Source organism: Sarcophilus harrisii, chromosome 3 (genome assembly GCF_902635505.1).
Source record: "Sarcophilus harrisii chromosome 3, mSarHar1.11, whole genome shotgun sequence".
NCBI classification, from domain to species: Eukaryota; Metazoa; Chordata; class Mammalia; order Dasyuromorphia; family Dasyuridae; genus Sarcophilus; species Sarcophilus harrisii.
The window spans coordinates 563,655,078-563,678,549 of NC_045428.1; the positions used below are offsets into that span (position 1 = coordinate 563,655,078).

The following is a 23,472-nucleotide window of genomic DNA, read 5'->3' on the forward strand; positions in this document are numbered from 1 at the left end:
AATTGTTAAGATATTTCTAGGATGATTCACCGTTTGGGCCATCGTTATTCCTTGTTTGTAGCCAGGTACAGGGTGAGGTGCCCTCATTAAAATTAAAAAGCAAATGGTGAGCAATAGCTAGAGCCCAGCTCTGAGTCTCTGACTCAGAGTCTCAGGCTGTGTGATCTCTAGAAGGTGGCTTAGCCCTTCTTTACCCCTGTTCCCCTTAACCTATAAAATGGAATGACTGAGATAAAAGGGAATCCAAGACTATGAGACATTCATTATTAGCAAGATGTGAGAGGGCTCCAGACTATGTGTCAATGCTTTGCTGAGGATGTAGTATTAGATTCAAATCATTAACCCTAAATAACTTTGATATGGCCTGTACCACTTAACTGAGGAAAATAGTCTTCAACAACTATTTCCAAAAGAATTTAGGAACATCACGTGCTCTGACAGGTCTCATCCAATTGCCTGTCCTTGAAAATGTTTCTATGCATGGACTTACTTGGCCTCCATCTTTTCCACGGATTTCTTGCCTCTACTTCCAAATCTCAAGAAAACAAAGGTAGGAGAATGTGGACAGTAAAAAAGTAAGCCATCCCTACACTAATCATCTCTCCAGCTCCTAGATGGAATAGAAACTGTGATGACAATGTTGTACTTTGATTCTAGATTCCTATAACACAGACTGAATTGAATGAAATAGGGCCTTGGCCTGGAGGTCAGGAGAGGTCGAAAGAGGCCCCAGCAGAGCAAGGGTGGATGGGACCATTAACCTGGCCAGAATCACTTCTACTGATCATCCTCACATTTCCTTTATTCTTGTCAATGCTTGAGTTTAATGGCAGAATAAGAGAGAGAAGAGGCTTATGGGATGGTCCTCCTCCAGAAGGCATGCAGGCAAGAGGGTTTCTCTGCCAGTACTTATATTTATATCCTCCTGGACAAAGTGCAACAAGACAGATACTACTACTGGCCCAGAAGTTTTCCAGCTGACACAAGTGTGACAGTATTTCTTGGGAAGTTAAACCATCTGGATAATTGGAGATTATCCCATGGATAATACCTTGGAGCCTTTGGAGCGCATTGCTGTTAGGTTAGAGAGATGTGTTAGAGAGAATGAGAGCAATAAAGAAACCCATTAAGGTTTAGCTCAGAGCCTTTAGTTTTGCATCTATTAGGGCAGTTGAAATTCCAAGGAGACCAACAATGGGACCCAGCAGATCTGGTGAACCTGGGCCAAATCATACAACTCTTCCATTCAATTCCCACTCAATACCTTGGAGAGCTTATGATTAATCAATGGAAATAGAATTTCAGTACCCTGGAGTAGGGGATAGTGGGGAACAATATGAAAATGTTCTGTAAAAGGAGAGAATTTGCTGATGGAAAGCAGAGAGCCATGGGGCCACTGGCCACACCCCGACTCCCCTCTGATAACAGGCCTGACTCCCAGGCGTGAGAACTGGAAGGATCATTGCATCACTCAGGATTGGGGATTAATGACAGGGAGTGGACTGGATCCGGCTACTTAACTAATCAGAGAAGAGCCTGAGACAGCAGAGGAAAAGTTCCAGATTTGAGACTACTACTTTCCTCCTTCTCCTGTTTGGTTCCCCTTCCCTATTATCTTCTCTCTTGTCACTGGGATGAAGCCTCCACCCATCCTGCTCTTCCTTTGCCTCCTAGGTAAGTGACTCTCTCTTCCCTAAACCCCTTGGGACGGTGGTTTTCTAAACACCCACAGCCCTCAATCCCTTTGGAGAACCCAAAGTTCTCCCAATTGTTCACCCACAAGGGAAGTCTAAACCATATGGGCTCAACCACTGCACAGGGAGTGAGTAGAAACAAGTTTTAGCTTAGTATACTATTGAAAGTCCTTTACTCAGTCAGGGGACCTGGATTCTAATGTTAGCTCCTCAACTAACTGTGTAATTTTGAATACTACATGGTGCTTCCCAAGGCCCTCTTCCCGTGTATAAAATGAGGGATTTGGACAAGATGACATTCTACTTCTGACAGTCTAAGTCTACATGTCCTCTTTAAGGTTTAATATTTTTTGTCTAAGATTACTAACTTACACTCTCTAAATGATCTCTAAGACTTCCTTCAGTTCTAACTTCTTTTGAATCTCTAAGTCAAGATGTAAAAAAGATAGTTGAGTGGAACTTCCATATACATTACCCCCACCAAAGAGAGTCTAAAGTTCTCAGGGACACATTTTTCCTTGAGATTTGCAGCCACTACTTGTAGTCTTGGACTAAATCATCAGAGATAGAAAACAGCCTAAGAGTAGGACCCTGAACCAGTGAATTTGCTTTCCTGTGCTAGAGGGAAATTCATATTAAAATGGGAAGGCAAAGTAGCCTCCATCCTTATGGATGGCTTCTGACATGGAACTCTAAACCTACTTCTAGCATCACTTTTTGCCTCATGGACCTCCACTTTCTCCCTACCCTCTATCCTAAAAAAATCTCCCCAATGATTAGCACCCACTGCATATAGAGAAGTACTAGAAAAACTATTTGAGAAAATGATGAGGCGCAGAAGTAAACAGTGGAAAAGATTTGGGGAAATGATAGATTTGGGGATAGCATTAGATAAGGTGATTAGAGACATGTTGGGGTGTCAAATGAGATGGAACAGCTTTTCAAGGGACATTTGGAGATAACAAAGAAACAATCATAAATACACTGGCATAGTATTTGGAAGATGAGGGTGGTATGTAGGGTGAGATAGTTGGGGTTTTATTTGGAAAGATGATTGGAGTCATATTTGGGGAGATAATTAATGAAATGTGGGAGTAACTGGGATGATATTAAGAAAATGTTTGGATTGTGCCCAACAAAATTCGAACGCATGGCCCTGCTTATAAGAATAAGAAGGGCCAGACCAGGGACTGGGGCCCTTCAGGCAGGGCAGGTGGCTGGGACCTGTGGCAGGTTCAGCTGTCTTCAGCTTTCCCTCCCTAGCGGTGCCCCTGGCCAGTGGGAACCTACTACAGTTTGGGTTCATGATTGAGAGGCTGACGGGGAAGTCGGCACTGGACTACAATGACTACGGCTGCTACTGTGGCATCGGTGGTTCCAAATGGCCTGTGGATGAGACAGATTGGTAAGGAGACAGGCATGAGGAGGTCTGGGAAGAACAAACAACCCCTCCCCCTTTTTACCAGAATCCCTTCAACTCCGGTGTTCAGCCACTGTGTTCCCTGAAGGATCTCTTGGGACCTGGGGGTTTCTCTCTCCCTGGATCCAGACTCCCTTCCCCTGGTCCCTCAACACCCCCTCTCCAGGCTATGCTATCCCCACCAGGTGCTGCCATGCCCATGACTGCTGCTATGGACGGATGACTAAGCTAGGCTGTGATCCCAAAATGGAAAAGTACAACTTCTCTATTACAGAGAACAACATTATCTGTGGTAGGTGAAGAAAGGGGAGAAGGGTAGGGAGTCACAAGAAATGCCATGAGATAGAAGTGGCAGATGAAAACCTTCTACACCAACAGGCAGATGTCTCTTGTAATTGCTTGGGAAGGTCAGAGCCCAGGGGCATTAGATCTCTCTTCTGTTGCCCTGACCTTTTCCCTTCCCCTTTTAGGGGGTAGAACTTCCTGCCAAAAGCTAACTTGTGAATGTGACAAGAATGCCACACTGTGCTTCCGAGACAATCTCAGCACCTACAACCACAAGTATGCTCACTACCCCAACAAGCTGTGCACGGGCCCCACTCCGCCATGCTGAAACCCTGGGCAGAAAGTCACCTTCTCCTTCCCAACCACCGTCTTCCCACAAAATCCTCTTCCTGTCTCTCCAGACATTCAAGGGACTTGTGACCAGAATTTTCTCTCAAACACTTAATAAATGCTTATTCTCTCAAACACTTAATAAATGCTTATTTGCCTATCTCTGGAGTCTTCCTTTCCCTGAATTATCTTTTCTTTGGGGAAACTTTTAGACTATGGCTTTGTTAATAAATGTCAGTTTTTCTGGCCGAATCCTCCTTTTGGTAACAAATACTCCCCGATTTCTTTGAGGTACTAGCCAAAACATCATCATCCCCAGCTAATCAATTCCTTTTACCTCAGACTAACAGAATATTTAATAATAATAGTAGCTAACATTTAAATAGGGCTTACAATGTGGTAGGGACTTGCTAAAAACTTTATAATTATTCTCGCTAATAAATATAGGGGGTGTTTTTTAATCCCCATTTTACAGATGAAGGAACTGAAGCAAACAGAGGTTAAGTGCCTTGCCCAGAGTCACCAAGCTAGTGAATGTCTAAGGCCAGATTTGAACTCAGGCCTTCCTGATTCCAGGCCTGGCGCTCTAGACACTACGTCATCCAGCTGCCTCTAATTCCCTCTGAATTAAAAAAGATATTAGAGCACTGATTGACAGTTGAAAGGGACTTTGTTAAAACTAAAAGCATTTATAATAACTATCACTTAGATAGTGCTTTAGGCTTACAAAACATTTGCTTTGTATTATATCATTGGTTCTCACAACACTTCTGAGTGGGACTCCATTTTACAGATGAGTTTGCCCAAGGATCACATAGTCAATCCAACTTTCCAGACTTAAGTTCAGTGCTCTACCTTAGAAACAATAATAATAGTTAACATTTATAAAGCATTGTAAGGATTCTAAAATGCTTCACAAATACTCTCATTTATCCTTACAGTTACCTCATAAGGTGCTATTGTTGTCACTCTATAGTTAAGGAAACTGAGGCAGGCAGCACTTCTATGACTTGCTCAGGGTCACAAAGATAAACATCTGAGGCAAGAGCTGACTCCCAAGGTCAGCACTGAACAAGGTCTCCAGAGGATGTCAGGGGTGAGGAATCTCACATATCTGAAGTTCACCCAAAACCTTATGTAATCAAAGGAGGGGCCAAGAAGTCCTCTGCCCAAAGATGGACTTTCCTACCACCTCTGACTTAACCATCTCCCTCATTACAGAATCATGGAATTAAAAGGGGCCCCAGCTATAATACCAAAGAAACTGAGGCAAACAACAGACTGGTTTTTAATCTTTAATGTGGAGTTTAAGCTAGCTGACCAGATGGGACACTTGTCCAAAGCATTCGATACAGATAAACTGAGGCAGGGAACTTATATAGGGTTTTAACTAACTGGGGTTTGTAAACAGAATACATAATCTGAGTGTACAATCTTATAGGGGAAACAAAATCAGATAAAAGAGGAAAGGACACTGGGAAGATGGACAAGCCATAATGCCAGGAAAAGATCATAACTTAATTCTTACAGAATAGGGGTCAAGATAAGAAGGTCGAGGGCAGGAGACAGAGAGGTGAAGGGCAGTACTCAAAGGGAGGAGGAATTATACTAGCAAGAATCGAGATAATGTACCTGGAGTTTATGACAATGGTATGTAAAGGTGGTCAGAGCTTCAAGGTTTTTTTCTAGGCTCTTTTTAAAAACTCAATTTCCTAGTCCTAATGATAAGGAAGGGGAGGGGTGGCTATGATTTTTTATTCAGGACTCAATACAGCAACCATCAAACCCAGGCTCCTCATTTTATGAAGCCAATTCAGCAGAAATCCCAGGGCCCACTATGCCCAACACAGGCAAGAATGGCATCGAATAAGAAGTATTGATGACTTATGTGGCAGAAAAGAAAATATTCTGCCTTCTGGATTCAAGTAGGAAGTATGCCAGAGCCAGCTCGGTCCAATTCACAAGAGCTTACTATTAGATGTTCAGTGCAAGCCTCTAAACCTTGGAATCCCATGAAAAATACAAACCAGACTTGATTCATGGTTTTATTACTTATCAAGACTAAAGTGACAGAAGATCATGTTGAAATGCAAACCACGCTGGTGTGTAGTAAGCTTTAGAGAGCCAGTGGTTCAGTGTTTATCAGGATTCCTCTGGCCCATCCAATCCCAGCATTTTCCAGCTGGATCACCCTAAGTGAATCTTTCACAGCCTCTCTAAGTCCCAGCTCCTTCTTCTGTAAAATGGGCATTAGCAGATGTATTTCCATTAATTTAAAGGGCTTAGAGGGAAAAGAAGCTCCCCATACCCTAAAGTAAAATAACATTTTATTCAATGTATCAAGGATCTATACTTTATCAATAGGAGCATTCTCTCTACTGACAAATACCACCATCTCTGGGTGCCTGATGTCTTTTCCAGAGGTTGCTAAGGCCCTTGCAATGTACTATCCTACAGCCAATACCATCATATAGCCTCTCCCCAAACCTAGGCTCACCCTTGAGCCTCAGAGACATCACCAGGTCCATACTTGGCATTTGTTTTTAATTTTTTTATTTTTGGCCATCAGGGAACAAAGTATCAATGTCACGGACATCCCAGATGCCACCAAAGGAAACCTCTTGTGTAAGAAGCTAAGGATAAAAAGAGAAACATGCTCAATTCTGGCCTTGAATCCCACCCCTCCACTGCCCTTTTCACCCAGGATCATACAGTCTAGTAAGTAGGGTGAGCAAGATATGGAAATACATTTAACCCAAGTTCAAACACAGTAAACACAGAGCAATCAAAGTGACAATCCAAGAGACTGCAGGAAGACTCTCATTTCTCAAGGAGGTTACATGGCAGAAACGCCACCCCAAGTGAGCCCACCTCTCCAGACTTTCCATTCTCTGACTTGGCCTTCCTTGGCACCTGGATGCCTCCCTCTGGGGGTCAACCACCCCATCTCAGTCCCCTCCTGGCAGGCCCCTTCATGCTCCCCACCCCACCTTCTTATCTCCTGAGGGCAGGGCCTGCCTTTGTTTCACAGTCACTCAGCCCAGTCCTTGCCATGCAGGAAGCCCTCAATAAAAGCTTGTGGCCTGCCTGCTTACCTGAAAAGGATTTAAACAGTCCAGATGACGGAATAAGGGAGAGGGAGGGGGAAAATGAAATTGGGAAAGACAGGTAGTTTGGTTACAGTGTAGAATAGCTAATTTTTATGGAGTCCTTTCAACTTTGCAAATATTTGACATACATTTTGACATGTGAGCTTTTACAACAACTCTGTGAGTTGACGGCATTATCATTCCCATTTTACAGATGAGGAAAACCAGGCTCAGAAGGTGGTCTCACACATCACACAAATAGTACAAGTCATAAAGGGATTCAGACCTGGGCCCTGCTAACTTCAAGTCCCAGTGCTCTTTCTACCCCACATCACATAAAGGGGAGAATGAAGTATCACCCACCCCAAAGAGAGGCTGGAGTGTATTGTGGAAGACCATGTAACAGGTAAAGAACCTGTGGTCCAAGAAGCGAAGTGCTTGTCCAAAGGCATGAGGCTCGTGGTAAGATACTTCATCTGGAGCTGAAAAGGATCCTGGGGGAGCACCCAGACCAGCCTCCTAGCCTTACAAACGGAGAAAGGCAGGCCCCACAGGGACAGAGGCTTCCAGGGAACCACATTTAAGGGTTAAGTACCACAATAGAACTCAAACCCAAAGCTTCTAACTCCAGATATAGCCCTCTTCTCCCTGAATCATGCTGCCTCCAATAATTGTACATGTCCTGGTACTCAGCCCAAGGCTTCTTCACTATTTGATGCCAGATTCAATCTGATGAGAAGGTTGTGTGAGGTGTGTGCCTCTTCTCTGGGCTAGCCAAGGACTGACAGCCCCACTGTTGTGGATCAAGACTAGGGGCCTCTCATGATTGTCTGGCCTTTTTCCTGATGCCCTTACTTGTCTCTCTGTCTGTCTCTCCCTGTGTCTCTGCCTGTGTGTTTGTGTCTCTCTTGCTTTCTCCATCTACCTAGAGAGCTGAACCGTCCTGATAAAAGAATTAGATTTGCTAAAAGCATTGTAAACTATTGACCACACCCTGCTCTCATTCAACCTTTGATAGACCAGGCTAAAATAAAAAGCCAGAGCATATGTTCCCAGGCTTTCATTCTAGCTAACTTTCCTATGAGGAGTGGGGAAGTGAAGGAACAAGAAAAAAAAAATGTCTTACTTTAGTCAAAATATGCCATTTGGGATCCCAAAGTAGAAATGTGACCACTGGGGTCCCATCCTCAAAAAGAAGTTACTGGGCACCTGGTAGATCCCTAAAATGGTGACCACCATCACACTGCTTCTTCGAGGGTCCTACTCAGGCAGGACTGAACTCTACCAATATAACCTGAAATCTTCCCAGAGACATACCAGGTGTCACTACCTTCCCTTCCATTCCATTCCCATCCCATCCCCTCTTGCCCTAGGGCTTTGCCAGATTTGGGGAGGGGGGTCCAGATGGCAGGAGGCAATTCATTCCCCCATATCACATGATATAAAAGAGAGACTTGAATTTGGGAGTCCCAAAGCCTCAGTTCCAATTCTGGCCACCCCCTGGTTCACATGGCTGTGAACAAGCCCCTTTACCTCTCTCAACTGTTTCCTTGTTAGTCACATGAGAAGCCCAGAACCAGAATTCCAGGATTTTCAAGTCAGAAGAGACCTCCAAGGCCAAGCAGTGCAGGCCATACCCAGCACAAGGCACTAATGAGTCACCAGACTCTGAGTGAAGACCTCAAAGGAAGGGCAGTCCATACAAGTGCTTCCTTATAGCAAGACTAATTTTACCCCAGGGAGCTTCTCCCAGGGCTCCTGGTTCTGCCCTCTGGCACTCAATAGAACAAGGCTCATTCGTCCTCCACAGAGCAGCCCTTCAAAAAGCAGCCTTGGTTTTTGAAGGGCTGCTCCTCTTAAAACTCTTCTTTTCCAGACTAAACCTCCTCTCCTAGTCCTTATGTGGCCTAATGCTAGGCTATTCACCACCCAGAGTGCCCTGCTCTGGATACTCTCTAGCTTAACAACATTGTTCCTAAAATGTGGTGCCCAGAATGGAACACAATACTCCAGATGTGACCCATAGGACAGAATCCAAGCTTTATTGCTTCCTTATTCCTGAAGACACGTGCAAGCTCTGTGTCTTGAATGCAGCCCAAGATGCCATCAGCTTTTCGAGATGCCCCATTCTACTGTTCTAGACCATAACAGTAACAGAACTCTGGCTCAGGAAATAACCGAACTAGATTAAAATCCTGTTGTTGAGGCTTATTACCTGTCTGACCTGAGCAAGCCACCTGATTTCCTTGACCTGTTTCCTCACCTTAAAATGAGGGGATTGGTTCAGATGGCCTCTGAAGTCCCCTCCTGCCAGTTCCCCACTAATGCCTTCACCAAGGGTCTGATGGGTTGTGTAGATGACTCTCAGAGGGATTCATTAGAATCAGCAGAGCAGCTATATAGGGTGACACCATCTGATGCTCCCTCAATCACAATTTTTCATTATTAACAACTTATCAGAATTTTTCCATGCCTTCTGTATGTTTCCCTCTTTCAAGATACTTGTGAATCACTCCCTCAGCCTTCTCCAAACTTTATCAGCACTCTCCAGCACATAGCACTTCTATGAAAGCCTGGTCTACCTTGGCTGGCTTTTCTTGTTTCTGCTCCCTTGGGTGCCATTCATACCTCTTCCTTAAGTGCAGCCAGGACTAATGCTAAAATCCAAGGAAAGCAGCTCTACTGCCCTTCAAGTTAAAACCAATTGTTTTAAAAATCTTTGCACATGTTGTCCATTGTTCTTCTGGTGGTTTTCTTTTTTCCATCTTCACCCTTAAATGTCCTCAGGGTGACTTTGTTAGAGTTCTGGCCAAACTTCTTTTAAACTGGTTCTACCCTCCAATTCTTTCTGTTAAGGCAAAACATAATCATCAATCATTCTTCTTTGTAAAATTTTATAGATGAGTTTATATTCTAAATCAATGCTACAGATTTTACACACACACACACACACACACACTCCTAGAAAGCTAAAATGGGAGTTTTTTGCATTCTTTTGGCATCCATGCTATAGCAATTCATTTACATGGGTTAAACTTTTGCAAAAAAAAATTCATAATGGAGCAGATTTAATTTCTGTTGTACAGTTTTCATTATGCCTTAAATATTCTTAAACATACTTTCACATAATATTTGTTTTAAAATACTTGTTCAGAGTTGTTTCAAATGCTTTCTGGATCAGCTCTCTAATTCAAGCCAGTGATTCAGGCAGATGTGAACATCAAAAATGTTCACAGACCCTAAAGTTCAATAAAAATTACTTAAAATAGGACTAAAAGGATATAATTCATTAAAACAAAGGTTGCAATCCTTTGCCTCTGTATTTTCCAGGCAAATAACACTGGGTCAGAAAGATATCTTTCAGAACAGTGGGAGCTGTGTCACATAAAACAAGTTAACATTTTATAAGACACTATAAGGTTTACAAAGCACTTTACATGTTACCTCATTAAAACCTCACAACCATCTTGGGAGGTAGGTGCTATTTTTATCCCCATTTTACAGATGAGGAAGCTAAGGCTCAAACAGATAAAACTACTTGTCCTAAGGCACATTGTATCTGAAACAGAATTTGAACTTGGCTCTTCCTGATTCTTAAACTCAATAGTATATCCAGTGCCATCCAGATTTTAGGAACTTCAGGAATACCAACTCCCCACAAATGGCCCTTTCTTATGCCTGAACTTCTGAAACAGCTAAATTCCAAGGGAAATTATTCTATTAAAGTTGTGGTATATATATATAATATTAGATAGAATACTGTTGATATACTATAAGAAATGAAGAAATAGATAATTTCAAAGAGACTGAAAAGACATATATGAACCGATGAAAACTGAAATAAGCAGAACCCAAAGAATAATTTGTACTATGACAACATTATAAAACATTCTTGATGACTTTTATAAACTAATGAGCATTGAAATGGCAGAACCAAAAGAACAAAGACAAACAACTTTGAAAGTTCTAAGGACTATAAATAATTACATGATTTCAAAAGACTGATGATAAAATTAACTATCCATCTCCTAACAAAAGGGGAATAGATTTAAGGTACAAAATTAGAAATATATATTTTCACATGGAAAGAGTTTTCCTTAAGTATGCATATTTATTACAAGGAATTACTTTTTTTGTTTTCTAAATGGCTAGTGTTGGAAGAAAGAAAATAGATTTCTGTTCATTCAAAAAAAATAATTTTCTTAATAGGGTTCATGTTAAGATACCAAATGTTACACACGCTTTCAGATGAGAACAATAGGAGTAGAAAATTTCTGATCTTCAAGACCTCTCAAACCTTTCCCAAATAGGATTTATATACAAGAAACAAAAGCAATTTCAGCTGCCTCCATTGCCTAGTACAAGAAGAAACTGAAAGACCTAACAAAGCAACAAACCTATAGCAGAGAAAACTAATCCTGATCCCCTAATGTACTCACTCAGCCTCCTTTTCCCTACTGCTCACCATGCTGTCACAGCAGAACTGCACAAGCTGACCAATTCTACCTTCTCACTCCCATTTTCCAATTTTAGACAATCAAAAGACAGAAGAAGCCTGCTCCAAGTAAAAAATAAATAAATAAGTAAATAATCAAGCATTATAGAACCCAGTACTATAATAGAGCTTGGTAAAAGGACTGAGGAACAGAGGAACTAAGTATTCATGATACTCCACTAAGCCTGAAGGAAAGAGCCTAGCAGGCAGCTAGGGCAAATTATGAACCTCCAGAAGTTACTTCAGGCAGAATTTTAGGCCAGTGAATTGTGAATTGCCTGGAATGGGAAAAGGCCAAGATATCTTTGAGGTCCAGACCCTGAGGAAAGCACATTCAAAGGGGAGTAAGCCAGAAAGTGGGCAAGTGGATCCTATTAAAAAAAAAAAAAAAACCTGGAATTACCAAAAATCTCACACAAGAAAATTCAATTAAAAACCTTGAATCTAAGTAAAGCAATAAGGAAAATATTAATAACAGAAAAGAACAGGGACTCCAGATCAGGTAAAAAGCTCAAACATCTTACAAATATTTCAAGAAAAAGGAAAATAAATCAACATTTGAAAAGGCAGCTAGGTAGTACAGTGACCAGAATACTGGGCCTGGAGTCAGAAGACTCATCTTCCTGAGTTCAAATCCCACCTCAGACATTTACTAGCTATGTGACCCTGGGCAAATCACTTAACTCTATTTGCCTCAGTTTCCTCATCTGAAAATGATCTGAAGAAGGAAATGATAAAGTACACCAGTATCTTTTCCAAGAAAATTCCAAAAGGGGTCATAAAGAGTCAAATACAACTGAAACAACTCAACAACAGAGAACCAAATGGATTCCCAAAGGAAGACTAAGACCATAGCAGGATGGTCCTGAATGATTTTAAAAAGGAAATAATAAATACTAAGGAAGTAGTAAGGAAGCAGAATTTGTGGCCTAAACAACAAAAATTGGAAGAATACAAACATATGCAAGGAACTAGAAACTGATTGGTTCTCCTCAGTTGGAGAATGGCTGAATAAGTTATGGTATATGAATGTAATGGAATGTTATTGTTCTATAAGAAACAATCAACAGGATGATTTCAGAAAGGCCTGGAAAAACTAACATGAACTGATGCTAAGTGAAGTGAGTAGAACCAAGAGAACATTGTATACAGCAATAACAAGATTATGTGATGATCAATTCTGATGGATGGGGCTCTTTTCAAATGAAGTGATTCAGGCCAGTTCCAATAGACCTGTGATGGAGAGAGCCATCTGGAGAGAAAGGACTATGGGAACTGAATGTGAACATAGTATTTTCACCTTTTTTGGTTATTTGCTTGTTTATTTTTTCTTTCTCATCTTTTTCCCCTTTAGATATGATTTTTCTTGTGCAGCATGATAAATGTGGAAATATGTTTAGAAGAACTGCACATGTTTAATATATATTGTCTCTCAGGAAATGGAGAACCTACAGAAGACTGGACAAAGATGCCAAGGGAGGAACTAAAAAGAGGGAAAGAAAGAGGAAAATTTTAATTCAGAGGTCAGAGGGAATATCACTGAGGAATGCTCCTAAGAGAGAAGAGAGATATTCTATAAAAGAGGTAAGGACATTACAATTTGCAAGGATTTGGTGCACAGAGAAGCCATTCAGAAAAAGGGAAGCCAAGAATAACTGGGGTTAACTGAATTCTAGAAGAATGGGAGGATATAGATGAAGAAAGTAAATTTCTTTTCTTTTCTTTCTTTCTTTTTTTTTTTTTTTGCTGAGGCAGTTGGGGTTAAGTGACTTGCCCAGGGTCACAAAGATAAGAAGTGTTAAATATCTGAGACCAGATTTGAACTCAGGTCTTCCTGACTTCAGGACTGGTGCTCTGTCCACTGCGCCACTTAGCTGCCCCTCTAAAAGGAAATCTCAAGGAAAATGGATTAAAAATTTACCATGAGGAAGACAAAGATTAAAAATGAAGTACACAATTAGGGATATAGGAAAATTCCTATCATAGGACAATATCCTCTCTACCACCTGCAAGAATTGTTTGTTGTTGCTGTTACTTTTCCTAAGAGTGAGGCACAATGGGAAAAAAAATATCCAAGGGATAACATATATAGGACAATAATATGGAAACTATTTAAAAGGAGGGACCCACAATAGGTACTTTAGAAGCTTTAATTACATGAGGAACACAAAGAAACTAAAGAAGGATTAAATTGGTATGAAGATCTTGAATTAAAGAATAAAAATAGACAGAATGTGAATAAAATAAGGAAGTTAAGGGGGAAAAAGAATATGAAAATTCTAAAGTGAACAAAGGTAAGGGCATAGAATTTTATTTCATTATATAACTTTCAGGTAATATCATAGTATTTCAGCTTTTGCTTAATTATTCTATTTTGAGATCTCTCAAAGGAAAAATCCATAAATGTAATCCCTAAATGACTGCAAAGGAAAAACAAAATCTATCATTAAAATTTTAAAAAGAAAGAGAAATCAGGAAGATCTGGGTTCCAGCCTCACCACTGCCTCATTATAGCTGCCAGGGCCCTCTCACTGCCGTAAGCAATTTTCTCATCCTATAAGGCAAAGAGAAGGTTTCTCAATGGGTGGTCCTGCTACTGATAAAATCATAGGTATAATAAAAATAAGCTTTTTTGTAGCCTTTTACTATTTATTATCATGGCTACTATTTATTATCATAGTATTAGTGAGCAGACTATACAGAAAAAGCTTAATCAATTGTATTTAATATTTGTTCATTTTGAAAAAGTATTTGAGTTGAGAAAGCAAAATGTTAATGCAGAGGTTAATGTAAAGGGAGCAGGGACCCTATCTGGATAAATACTAGAGCACAAAACAGAAAGGCAATGAGCAGATCACTCCCTGAATCAAACCACTGGGGAGCACCACAAATTTACAAATCACCAGATTGAACTGTGAAAGCAACAGTACAACATCTGCCCAATATGTAATTAGAGTTCAACACTAACATGAAGTGCAAAGTCAAGAAATAGACTAGAAAAATGAGCAAACAAAATAAGAACCCAGTCATAAAGTTACTATAGTAAAACTGAAGATTAAGACTTAAACGCTAAAGAAAGCTCAAGAAAAAGATAATGACTTGAAAACATAAACAAGCAACACCTCAAAGAAAAATACAGAGTGAACACAAGCTCAACAAGAATTCTCAGAAGAGATTCTTTTTGTACAGCAAAATAACGGTTTGGTCATGTATACTTATTTTGTATTTAATTTATACTTCAATATATTTAACATATATTGGTCATCCTGCCATCTAGGGGAGGGGGTGGGGGGGAAGGAGCAGAAAAATTGGAACAAAAGGTTTGGCAATTGTCAATGCTGTAAAATTACCCATGCATATAACTTGTAAGTAAAAAGCTATTAAAAAAAAAAATTCTCAGAAGAGCCAAAGAAAGTTTTTTTTAAGAGCAAAAATCCTAAAAATCAAGTAACAGCTATAAAAGGAAAATTGAGGGTGGGGGGAGGGCAAAATAAAAGCTTTGAAAGAAAATTATGAAAACAAAATGAAGAGCTTGATAAAAAAATAATTTGAAGAAAAGAACTCCTTAAAAATAAGAATTGGTCAAATGAAAGCTAATAATTCCATGTGACATGAAGAAACAATAAAAAAAAAAATCAAAAGTCTAGGAAAAATAGAAGAAAATATGAAATATCTCATAGAAAAACAACTGATCTGGAAATAGAACAAGAAGAGATCATGTAAGAATTATTGGATTTCCTGAAAGCTATTAACAACAACAAAAAAGCCTAGACATTATATTTTAAGAAAATTATAATGGAAAATTTCCCAGATATGTTAGAACCAGAGGGCAAAGGAGCAATTAAAAGAAAACACCAGAAAGAAATCACAAAATAGGGGCAGCTAGGTGGTGCAGTAGATAGAGCACCAGCCCTGAAGTCAGGAGGACCCGAGTTCAAATCTGATCTTAGACACTTAACACTTCCTAGCTGTGTGACCCTGGGCAAGTCATTTAACCTCAATTACCTCAGGGGAGGGGGGGGGGGAAGATGAAGAAATTACAAAATGAAAACTTTCAGGAATATTTAAAGCAAAATATAGGGCTCCTAAGTCAATGAAAAACTATTGTAAATAGCCAGAAAGAATGAAATACTATAGAAATATAAATAAATTGATATTTAGTTAAATAAAGTACTTTTAAGCATTCTGGATAACATATCAAAGTTGAATAGAATATATGACATTTAAACACAAGACTCAAGAGTAAGGGACTATAACTTTTTTAATTGTTCTCTTTCATCTATGGGAAGATAATTCATATAGCCTCCATGAACTTTATCATAACTAAAGTAGTTAAAAGGTATGTACATAAGAGAGAGCATGGGTATGAGTCTATTAGGTTTACATGATCTCAAAAGCAGAATGGAAGGATGGAGAAGAGGAATGCCATGGGAGACAAGGGAAAAGAGAGGAAGATGAATAAAATTATCTTAAATAAATAAGGCAAACAAAAAAGAATGTATATAATGGAGGGGAGAATGGGGGGAAGGATAAAGAATAAGCAAAATTTGAAGTTCTCTATCATATCAACTGGTTTAAGGATGAAGAATATACATACAAAATGACTGTGTTCATTTTACCCAAAAGGGAAATGGGAGAGAAAGGAACTAAGAAAAAATGGTGGTAGGAAAGAGAGTTGTTGTTCAATTGTGTCTGAGTAACCCCATTTGGGATTTTCGTGGAAAAGACATTGAAATGGTTTGTCATTGTCTTCTCCAGCTCATTTTAAAGATGAGGAAACTAAGTAAAACAGATCTGAGTGATTTACCTACAGTTAGTTACACAGCTAATAAATGTCTGAGGCCATTATCTGAACTCAGGTCTTCCTGACTCCAGGGCTAGGACTCCATTCACTGTGTCATGTAGCTGTCCCAAAAGGGGTTGGAGGAAGGAGATAAAAAGGAGGATAGATTATAGAAAGCAGTGATCAACAGCAAAACAGACTCTTGAGAAAGGGACAAATTTAAAAAAAAAAAAAAAAAAAGAAATGTAAGAGAATAAAATGAAGGGAAATATACAGTTAGCAACCATAACTTTGAATGTGAATGAAATGAGCTCTCCCATAAAAGAGAAGAAGGTAGCAGAATGAATTAGGAACTAGAATTTAACAGTATGTTGTTTAAAAAAAAACACTTTTGAAACACAAAGATACACACAGAGTTAAAAATAAGCATAATCTTATGCTTCAGCTGAAGTTAAAAAAAAAAAAAGGATAAAAAGCAAATCAAAGAATTTGGCACACAACTAAAATAGAAGAAGGAGGAGGAGGAAAAGGAGGAGGAGAAGGAAACTCCCCAATTATATATTAGGCTCACAATTAAATAGAAGGAAAATAGACTTAATTGCCTTCAGGAAATTTCAAAGATCCTTTGCTGACCTCAAACTTCTCCAAGAAACAAAGATCAGACTTATTAATATTAATGTTCTATCACTGGTTACAGTGATAGTGTTATATATGTTATATATAGGGCATGACTATTCATGACAAACTGAAAATGAATACCACACAGAAACAATGAAGAAGTGCATAGTCCTTTGGCAAGCTGCTATATATAACCACTGAGGAACTTTGAAGAATGTAATAAAATATGTTATCACAGAAATGTGTAATAAAAAGAAGACAGAATGTTGTTTAGTGGTGAGAGTGAAGGTAGAAAACTTAAGTGCACCACTGACATTAAGAAAATTACATAAATACAATAAAATACAGAAATATTAAGACTTTTCTCAATTACAGAATGTGAATTGCCATACATGAACTAGTTACAATTTATGTTTTTGGAGAAAATACCCAGGTTAATGAGATCTTAAATACATTTGAGATTTGGGTATAATTATCTATTGACTTATATTGTGCTTGCATTACAATAAAATCTCTAGATCTTTTTTTAAAATGCTATCTAACCATGTCTCTCCCATCTTATACTTGTAGATTTTTTAAGTCTACACATTTATCATTATTAAAGTTCATCTATTATAGCTCAATGTGCTAGTCCATCAAGATCTTTTTAGATCTTGGCTCTGTCATCTCATGTGTCATCTGCAGATTAGGAAAATCTATCATCTGTCATCTATTCAATTAACTGATAAAAATATTAAATACTACAGGATGAAGCTTTATCTGTGGGGTATTCCACTGGAGGACAGCTTACAAGTTGATATGAAAACTTTACTGACTACCCTTTGTGCCCAAGCATTCAACCAACTCTGATAACTATACTATCATCTAATATACATTTCTCCATTTTTTCTATAAGAATAACAAGAGAAATTGTCAAATGTTTTGCTAAAATGTGAATAAATTCTACATTTATACCAGTTTAGGGTTTTCCTTGTTTGTACCAGGCTGATTTCATCAGTATAGGGAGCTCCAAAAGATGAGTTTCTTCTACCAGTATAGATCAGCACCTTAGCTCTTCATAATTATCTTTCTTTTCTAGATGTTCACTTACCAACTCTTTTATTAATCTATTTTAAAATCTTACCAGAAATCAAAGTCAAGCCTGCAGTCTATAGCTTGCAGAATCTGTAATTTTCCCTTTTTTGAAAAATAGAATATTTGCCTTTCTCCAATTTTGTGCTACCTCTCCGATTCTCCAAGATCTTTCAAATATCAATGACATTGGTTTAGCAATCACATTTGCCAACTCATTTAATACTCAGAGATATAAAATTAGCTGTTTAAAAATATGGATATAGATAAAAATACACACACAAATTCATAGAGATCTGACTTGTATTCATCAAAGGCAAGTGCCTACTCTTATTGTTTCCTTACTCACTTTTTATATCAAACTTTCCAATCCCCTCCAACCCAAAGATCACTTTCCTTTGCAGGGAATATACAAAGTAAGAACTTAGCATACCTACCCCCTTTCTGTTGTCATTTATTACCAGTACATCCACACACAGCAATTATATACTTTTTTTTTAATGTTCCCTTTCCCAGTAGAAAATTTAAAAATATTTTTTTAAAAATCTTTTGTCCTTGGCTTTCCTTGCTTACCTAAATTCACTTTTAAATTTGGCATTCCAATCACTGTTTTGAGTGTATGTGTATGTATATATTGTTCATTTTAAAAGATTTTATTTTTATCTTTTGTCTTTACATTATCTTTACTTCTCTCTTCCCTACTCCAAAAACCAGAAACAAAAAGTGAAAAAAGCAGTTTCAGCAAAACTAATCAACACATCAACTGAGTCTGGTGGTACCCTGAAGATTTCCCACCTCCACAATGAAGGAAAAGAGTTAATTTTCTCCTCTTTTCCTTGGGGATGAATTACACTGTGTTCAATATGAGGTTTTTGTTTTTTGCATTTACATGATTGTAGTCATTATGTATATTGTTTTCTTGGTTCTATTCATTTCACTTTGCATCAATCAGTTCAAAAAATTTTTTTCATGCTTCTCTGAATTCTTCATATTCATTTTCTCATGACAAAATAACATATTCCATTATATTCATATAACCACAACTTGTTTTAACCATTCTCTGATCAACTGACATCTACTTTGTTTACAATTTTTTGTTATTACAAAAAAAAGTTGCTAAAAATATTCTAAAATATTATATGTATTAAAAGAACCTTCTTTTTATCTTGGACCTCTTTTAACATATATACTTAGTAGTAAGGTCTCTGGATCAAAGAGTATAAGGTTTGCCAGTCATTTTCATAACATAATTCCCAACTGCTTTTCAAAATAGATAAACCAATTCACAGCCCCACTAACAGTGTATAAGTGTTCCTTGTCTCACAACCTCCCTTACTAATATTAACTACCTAATCCTCTAACATTCCTCTTAAAGGAAAATAGCATATGTTTGAATTTATTCTCCTTTCCCTTTTCTTGCTTCCAAATTGTGTTCCTTTTTTTTCTTTTAAAGTGAAAATTGGTTAGACTTCTCTGTATATCAACATAAGTCTCTTCAGATAAATCTTATTTTACCTGACCAGAATTGTTTTCTTTATATAGATATCAGGACTACCTACCTCACATAACAGCACGGTTATGAGAAGGATATAGATACAAATAAGCAAAATGTAACATTCAGGGTGCCATGTATGGATCACATGGAGGCAGGAATAGTTACATCTTTGCTGACTTCTCCCTACAATTTTGTCCAAAGGAGACTTAATTCCTGCTAATGAAAAAAAACTGGGGCCAGAAGTGGACCCCTCTGTTCTCCTCAGAGAGAGAGGGTACTGAAAAAAATATGGGTAGGCTAATGGAAGTAATTTTTAAATTAAAGCTAAACTTCTGAGTGCTATTCCTTAACAGGGAAAAGGGGGTCTTCATGCTTTTTATCTTAAAATTGATTCCCTTCATACCAAATGCCAGCTCCACAAGGAACACACACACAGTAAGTAGGTATGGAATCTATTTATCCAAGTCAGTAGCCAAACAGACATCTGAGAAGGTTTACATAGGAGAATACATACCAAACAATGCATAGTATAGGCACATTCTTTGAATAATTTCAGATTTCACAATTCAATGCCAATTGAAGGTTTTGAAAGTACTTTTCTTATAACTCTGTAAGGTATGTAAGGCAAGTCTTATTTTTACCATCCTTAATTTACACATAACCAAACCTGACCTCTGAAACACTGAATAACTTATCTATGTTCACATAGCTAATAAGTATCTGATACTTACTAACTCTGTGACCCTAAGCAAGTCCCTTTATCCTGTTTGCCTTAAGTTTCCTCATCCGTAAAATGATTTGGAAAAGGAAATGGCAAACCACCACAGTATCTTTGCCAAGAAAATACCAAATGGAGTCACAGGGTCAGATATGATTGAAACAACAGAACAACAACAAAATCTATTGCTGCAATGAGATAGACTTTGAGCCTTCAGGCTTGGGCATAGTTGTGATGACGGGGGTGTGAAACTGTGTTCCCTTTTGATCTGTAAAAATAACATTCTGAAATTCTGATCAGCTCAAACTACCCTCAGCCCCCCACCAAGATCTGCTCATAAAATAGATTTCTGCTCTCTCATTTATTGCAGAATGTCCAAAGTAACATTGAAGAAGGGACCTCAAAACTCTAAAACTCCTAGAAAGAGAAAATTTCCTTCAACTCTGCCTTAGTGACGGACCCCACCAGAGGGAAATAAGACAGCTGTTATCTAGGTGAGGTTGGTTTAGTCCTGAGCAAAAGAATTCCAACCCTATTCAATTAAAGAAACTCATTCAATTCTAGTCAAATTCCAGCTTAAGCTGAAACCCAGATTGTAGATGAGCCAACCTGGACTGTCCCAGCCCCCACTAAGACCCAATATAACAATTTCCTTCAATGAAGGTCTTTTGCAGATAGATTGGTAGCTCCCTTCGCTGCCAGGACCTTCTGTCCACTGAGAACTACATTCTCTCAGTGCAAAACTCCATTTTCCAATAGATCTGTCACTATAGAAGTCAGTCTCTTGGTAAAATGATTTCTATCTAATAATAAACTTTCATTTTGCAACTAATATTTCGGGAATGAGTGAATTCTTTCACTCCTAAAACCTGCAGTCGATTTAAAGGGTATTCTTAACTGTCTTATAGCCACTAATCTAGACCACTCAAACAGCATCAGTATGCTTTGTCTCTTAGCATAGCTGCCAGGATCCTGCCCACTATGAAGACATTCTCTTCTCTTTTGCTTCAGCTTTGTGATATAGATAGATAAGATAGATATAGATATATGTAAATATATACATATATATATAATATTTATTGATGATATTCTCTTGACCACTGATTGCTGGACATTCTGTTATTGGTCTACTCTTGAATCCCTTTTCCTCTTGCCTATTAGCTTTGTATAGTCAGACATGCTGCAGATAGAAAAAAAGGTTTTAAAGTTTGAAAAGATGGCAGTTCCCCTTTTGGATTACATTATACTTCTATTTTCAGCCTCCTATGGCTCAAAATCTGGTTTATTTCATCCAAAAGCAAAGTTCTTATTCATGACCATCCCTATTGTAATAGGTCATAGATGGCAGATGAGCTGGGAGACAAGGTTGTTAAGTCAGAATAATACAACTAAGGCAAAGACTGGGAGGATGGGAATTTATAATTTGAAACTTTAGTAGGGTCTGGGTGCAGTTTGAGCAGAAATCAGACGGAAATCTACGTGAATTGAAATTTCAGTTGAATTAAGTTACTGCTCCTAGGCCTAGATTTCCAGTAGAATGGGGCATCTTACTGGGAGTGGTTGAGCCAATTTTCAGTTCAATAGAGGTGGACAGAAATCTAGATCTGAGTAGGAATGGTCTGGACTCAACTAGTCCCATCAAGATAACAGAATGAAACCACTTTATCTCGACCTCCCTGGGGCAGGTCTCTCAGGGAAGACCTCCAAGGGTTCAAGGAGTTTCTCAAGTGTTCTCCAAAGTCAGAGAGACAGACAGTTTCATGGTTCCCTTCATCAAAACCAAACTCTATTATAGCTCAATGTGCCAATCCCTTAATAATCCTGCAAGGAAAATCTCTAGATTCCCCTTGTCCTGACACTTTCTTATATATTCAGCCCTAAATTAGGCCAAGGTGTGCACATTGTTTCCATCTCCCAACCACCCCAAAATTGACAACAGCCAGAATATAGTTAGCCAACGGAACCATCTAGTGGTTGTCACTGAGAATTAATCCCAATCTTTCTTCCCTACCACCACCTTCTCTTCAGGGAGTTGATACATAGTGTTCCCTCTTTTTTCTGTCTTTTCTTGCTTGTAGCTCAGTTAGCTCTATCCTACATTAATTTTTGTGTTGAACTGAATTAAATATATACACATACTTTTTTTCTTCTCTTTGAAGAACTGTTCATTGGCCTTAAGGAAAATCCATCTTTTTTTTTCTCTCACTTCCTTTGTTTTGCGCAAGAACTAAGTGCTTGTTTTATATATGTATTATGTTTGTATATGAATGTTTTTGTGTATATATGTAAATACATATATATGGAAAAAGTAAAGCCATAAATCTCTTTTTGTTTGTTTCTGCTGAGGCAATTGGGGTTAAGTGACTTGCCCAGGTACACACAGCTAGGAAGTGGTAAGTGTCTGAGACCAGATTTGAACTCAATCAGGGCTGGTGCTCTATCCACTGCACTACCTATCTGCCCCAAAGCCATAAATCTTGAAGTGAAAATAAATATGAGAAAGAAATAGTGCCATTCTTTTCTCAAGTTCCTAGAAGTTTCCAGAATTCCCTACTAGATTTTCCACAAGTTTTCATCTACCTACTTTCATCTTAGATTGAATCTTCAGATTGCATCTGCTTTTCTTCAAGCATCATCATAGAAGAAAATTATTTTGTATAATGGGAAAGTATTGGATTTACCTCCAAAGACCCTGGGTTCAAAATCTCACTGTACAACTTTAATGTAAGTATAAACAAATCAATTAATCTCTCAATTTATTAATTTGTGAAATGATAGGACAGGATTTGGTAACCTCCCAAGATCTTTTCCAACTCTAAATCCCATGATTCCATTTTTTATTCAAATTCAGATTTTCTGCTCTAATTACAAGAATTTGAATAATTATTTTCAATTGCAAATGTACAGCATTTTAACTATATTTCAGGTTAAATAACTCTTTATGAAACTCACAAGGACACCAAAGCAGACATTGATGCAAGCAAGGAGGGAGGAGTAGGAACTTCATTTTTTTGAACTGGTCAAAAGAAGGAAAATACACACACACACACACGAGTGAAAAGAGAGAAGGGGGGGGAGATTAGAGGGCAACTGAACTATTATGTGTACTACCATTGTTTCAATGAGAAAATGTATCCCAAGTTCCAAATAACTGGCTTATATATAAACATCTTAAGCACAATCCATTTATTAGATGGGGACTGCCTATACTCTTTTCTGCTGTTACTGAGAATCAAATAACAAAAAACAGAAAGGGACATTAGACTTCACTTACTCTGACCATATTTTACAGATAAGGAAACTGAATCCTAAAGAGACAGAGTCAGGGTCACATACTGGGGTTGCCTTGAGCTTCAGTGTTCTTTTCATCACATTTTATCTCCAATGTCCTCTCACAAATCAGACACTAAGCACCTGGGCCACAGGGACCACGTAAGTTAAATTTACTTGTATCCCCTTTAGTGCTAGCACAGA

General features: G+C 38.4%; 2 protein-coding genes across 3 annotated transcripts in view; one reads left to right on the forward strand and one right to left on the reverse strand.

The window, feature by feature from the left end:
• The first annotated feature begins 1,194 nt into the window (after positions 1-1,194).
• Positions 1,195-3,727, forward strand: LOC100926134 (group IIE secretory phospholipase A2). Its single transcript, XM_003766465.3, has 5 exons — positions 1,195-1,213; positions 1,570-1,674; positions 2,958-3,099; positions 3,300-3,406; positions 3,585-3,727. Exons 1-5 carry the CDS (start codon positions 1,195-1,197, stop codon positions 3,725-3,727), a joined length of 516 nt encoding a protein of 171 aa, XP_003766513.2.
• A 566-nt stretch (positions 3,728-4,293) lies between these two features.
• OTUD3 (OTU deubiquitinase 3) overlaps positions 4,294-23,472 on the reverse strand; it is a 50,062-nt gene continuing 30,883 nt past the window's right edge. For both annotated transcript variants that reach the window (XR_004233371.1, XR_004233370.1), the window contains exon 10: positions 4,294-9,666. The gene's annotated coding sequence lies outside the window, so the exon portion shown is untranslated. The remainder of the gene's footprint in view (positions 9,667-23,472) is intronic.

Coding starts and splice junctions, on each gene's coding strand:
- LOC100926134 (XM_003766465.3), top strand. Junction 1,675..2,957: donor GCTCTTCCTTTGCCTCCTAG/GTAAGTGACTCT, acceptor TTCCCTCCCTAG/CGGTGCCCCTGGCCAGTGGG. Junction 3,407..3,584: donor AGAGAACAACATTATCTGTG/GTAGGTGAAGAA, acceptor TTCCCCTTTTAG/GGGGTAGAACTTCCTGCCAA.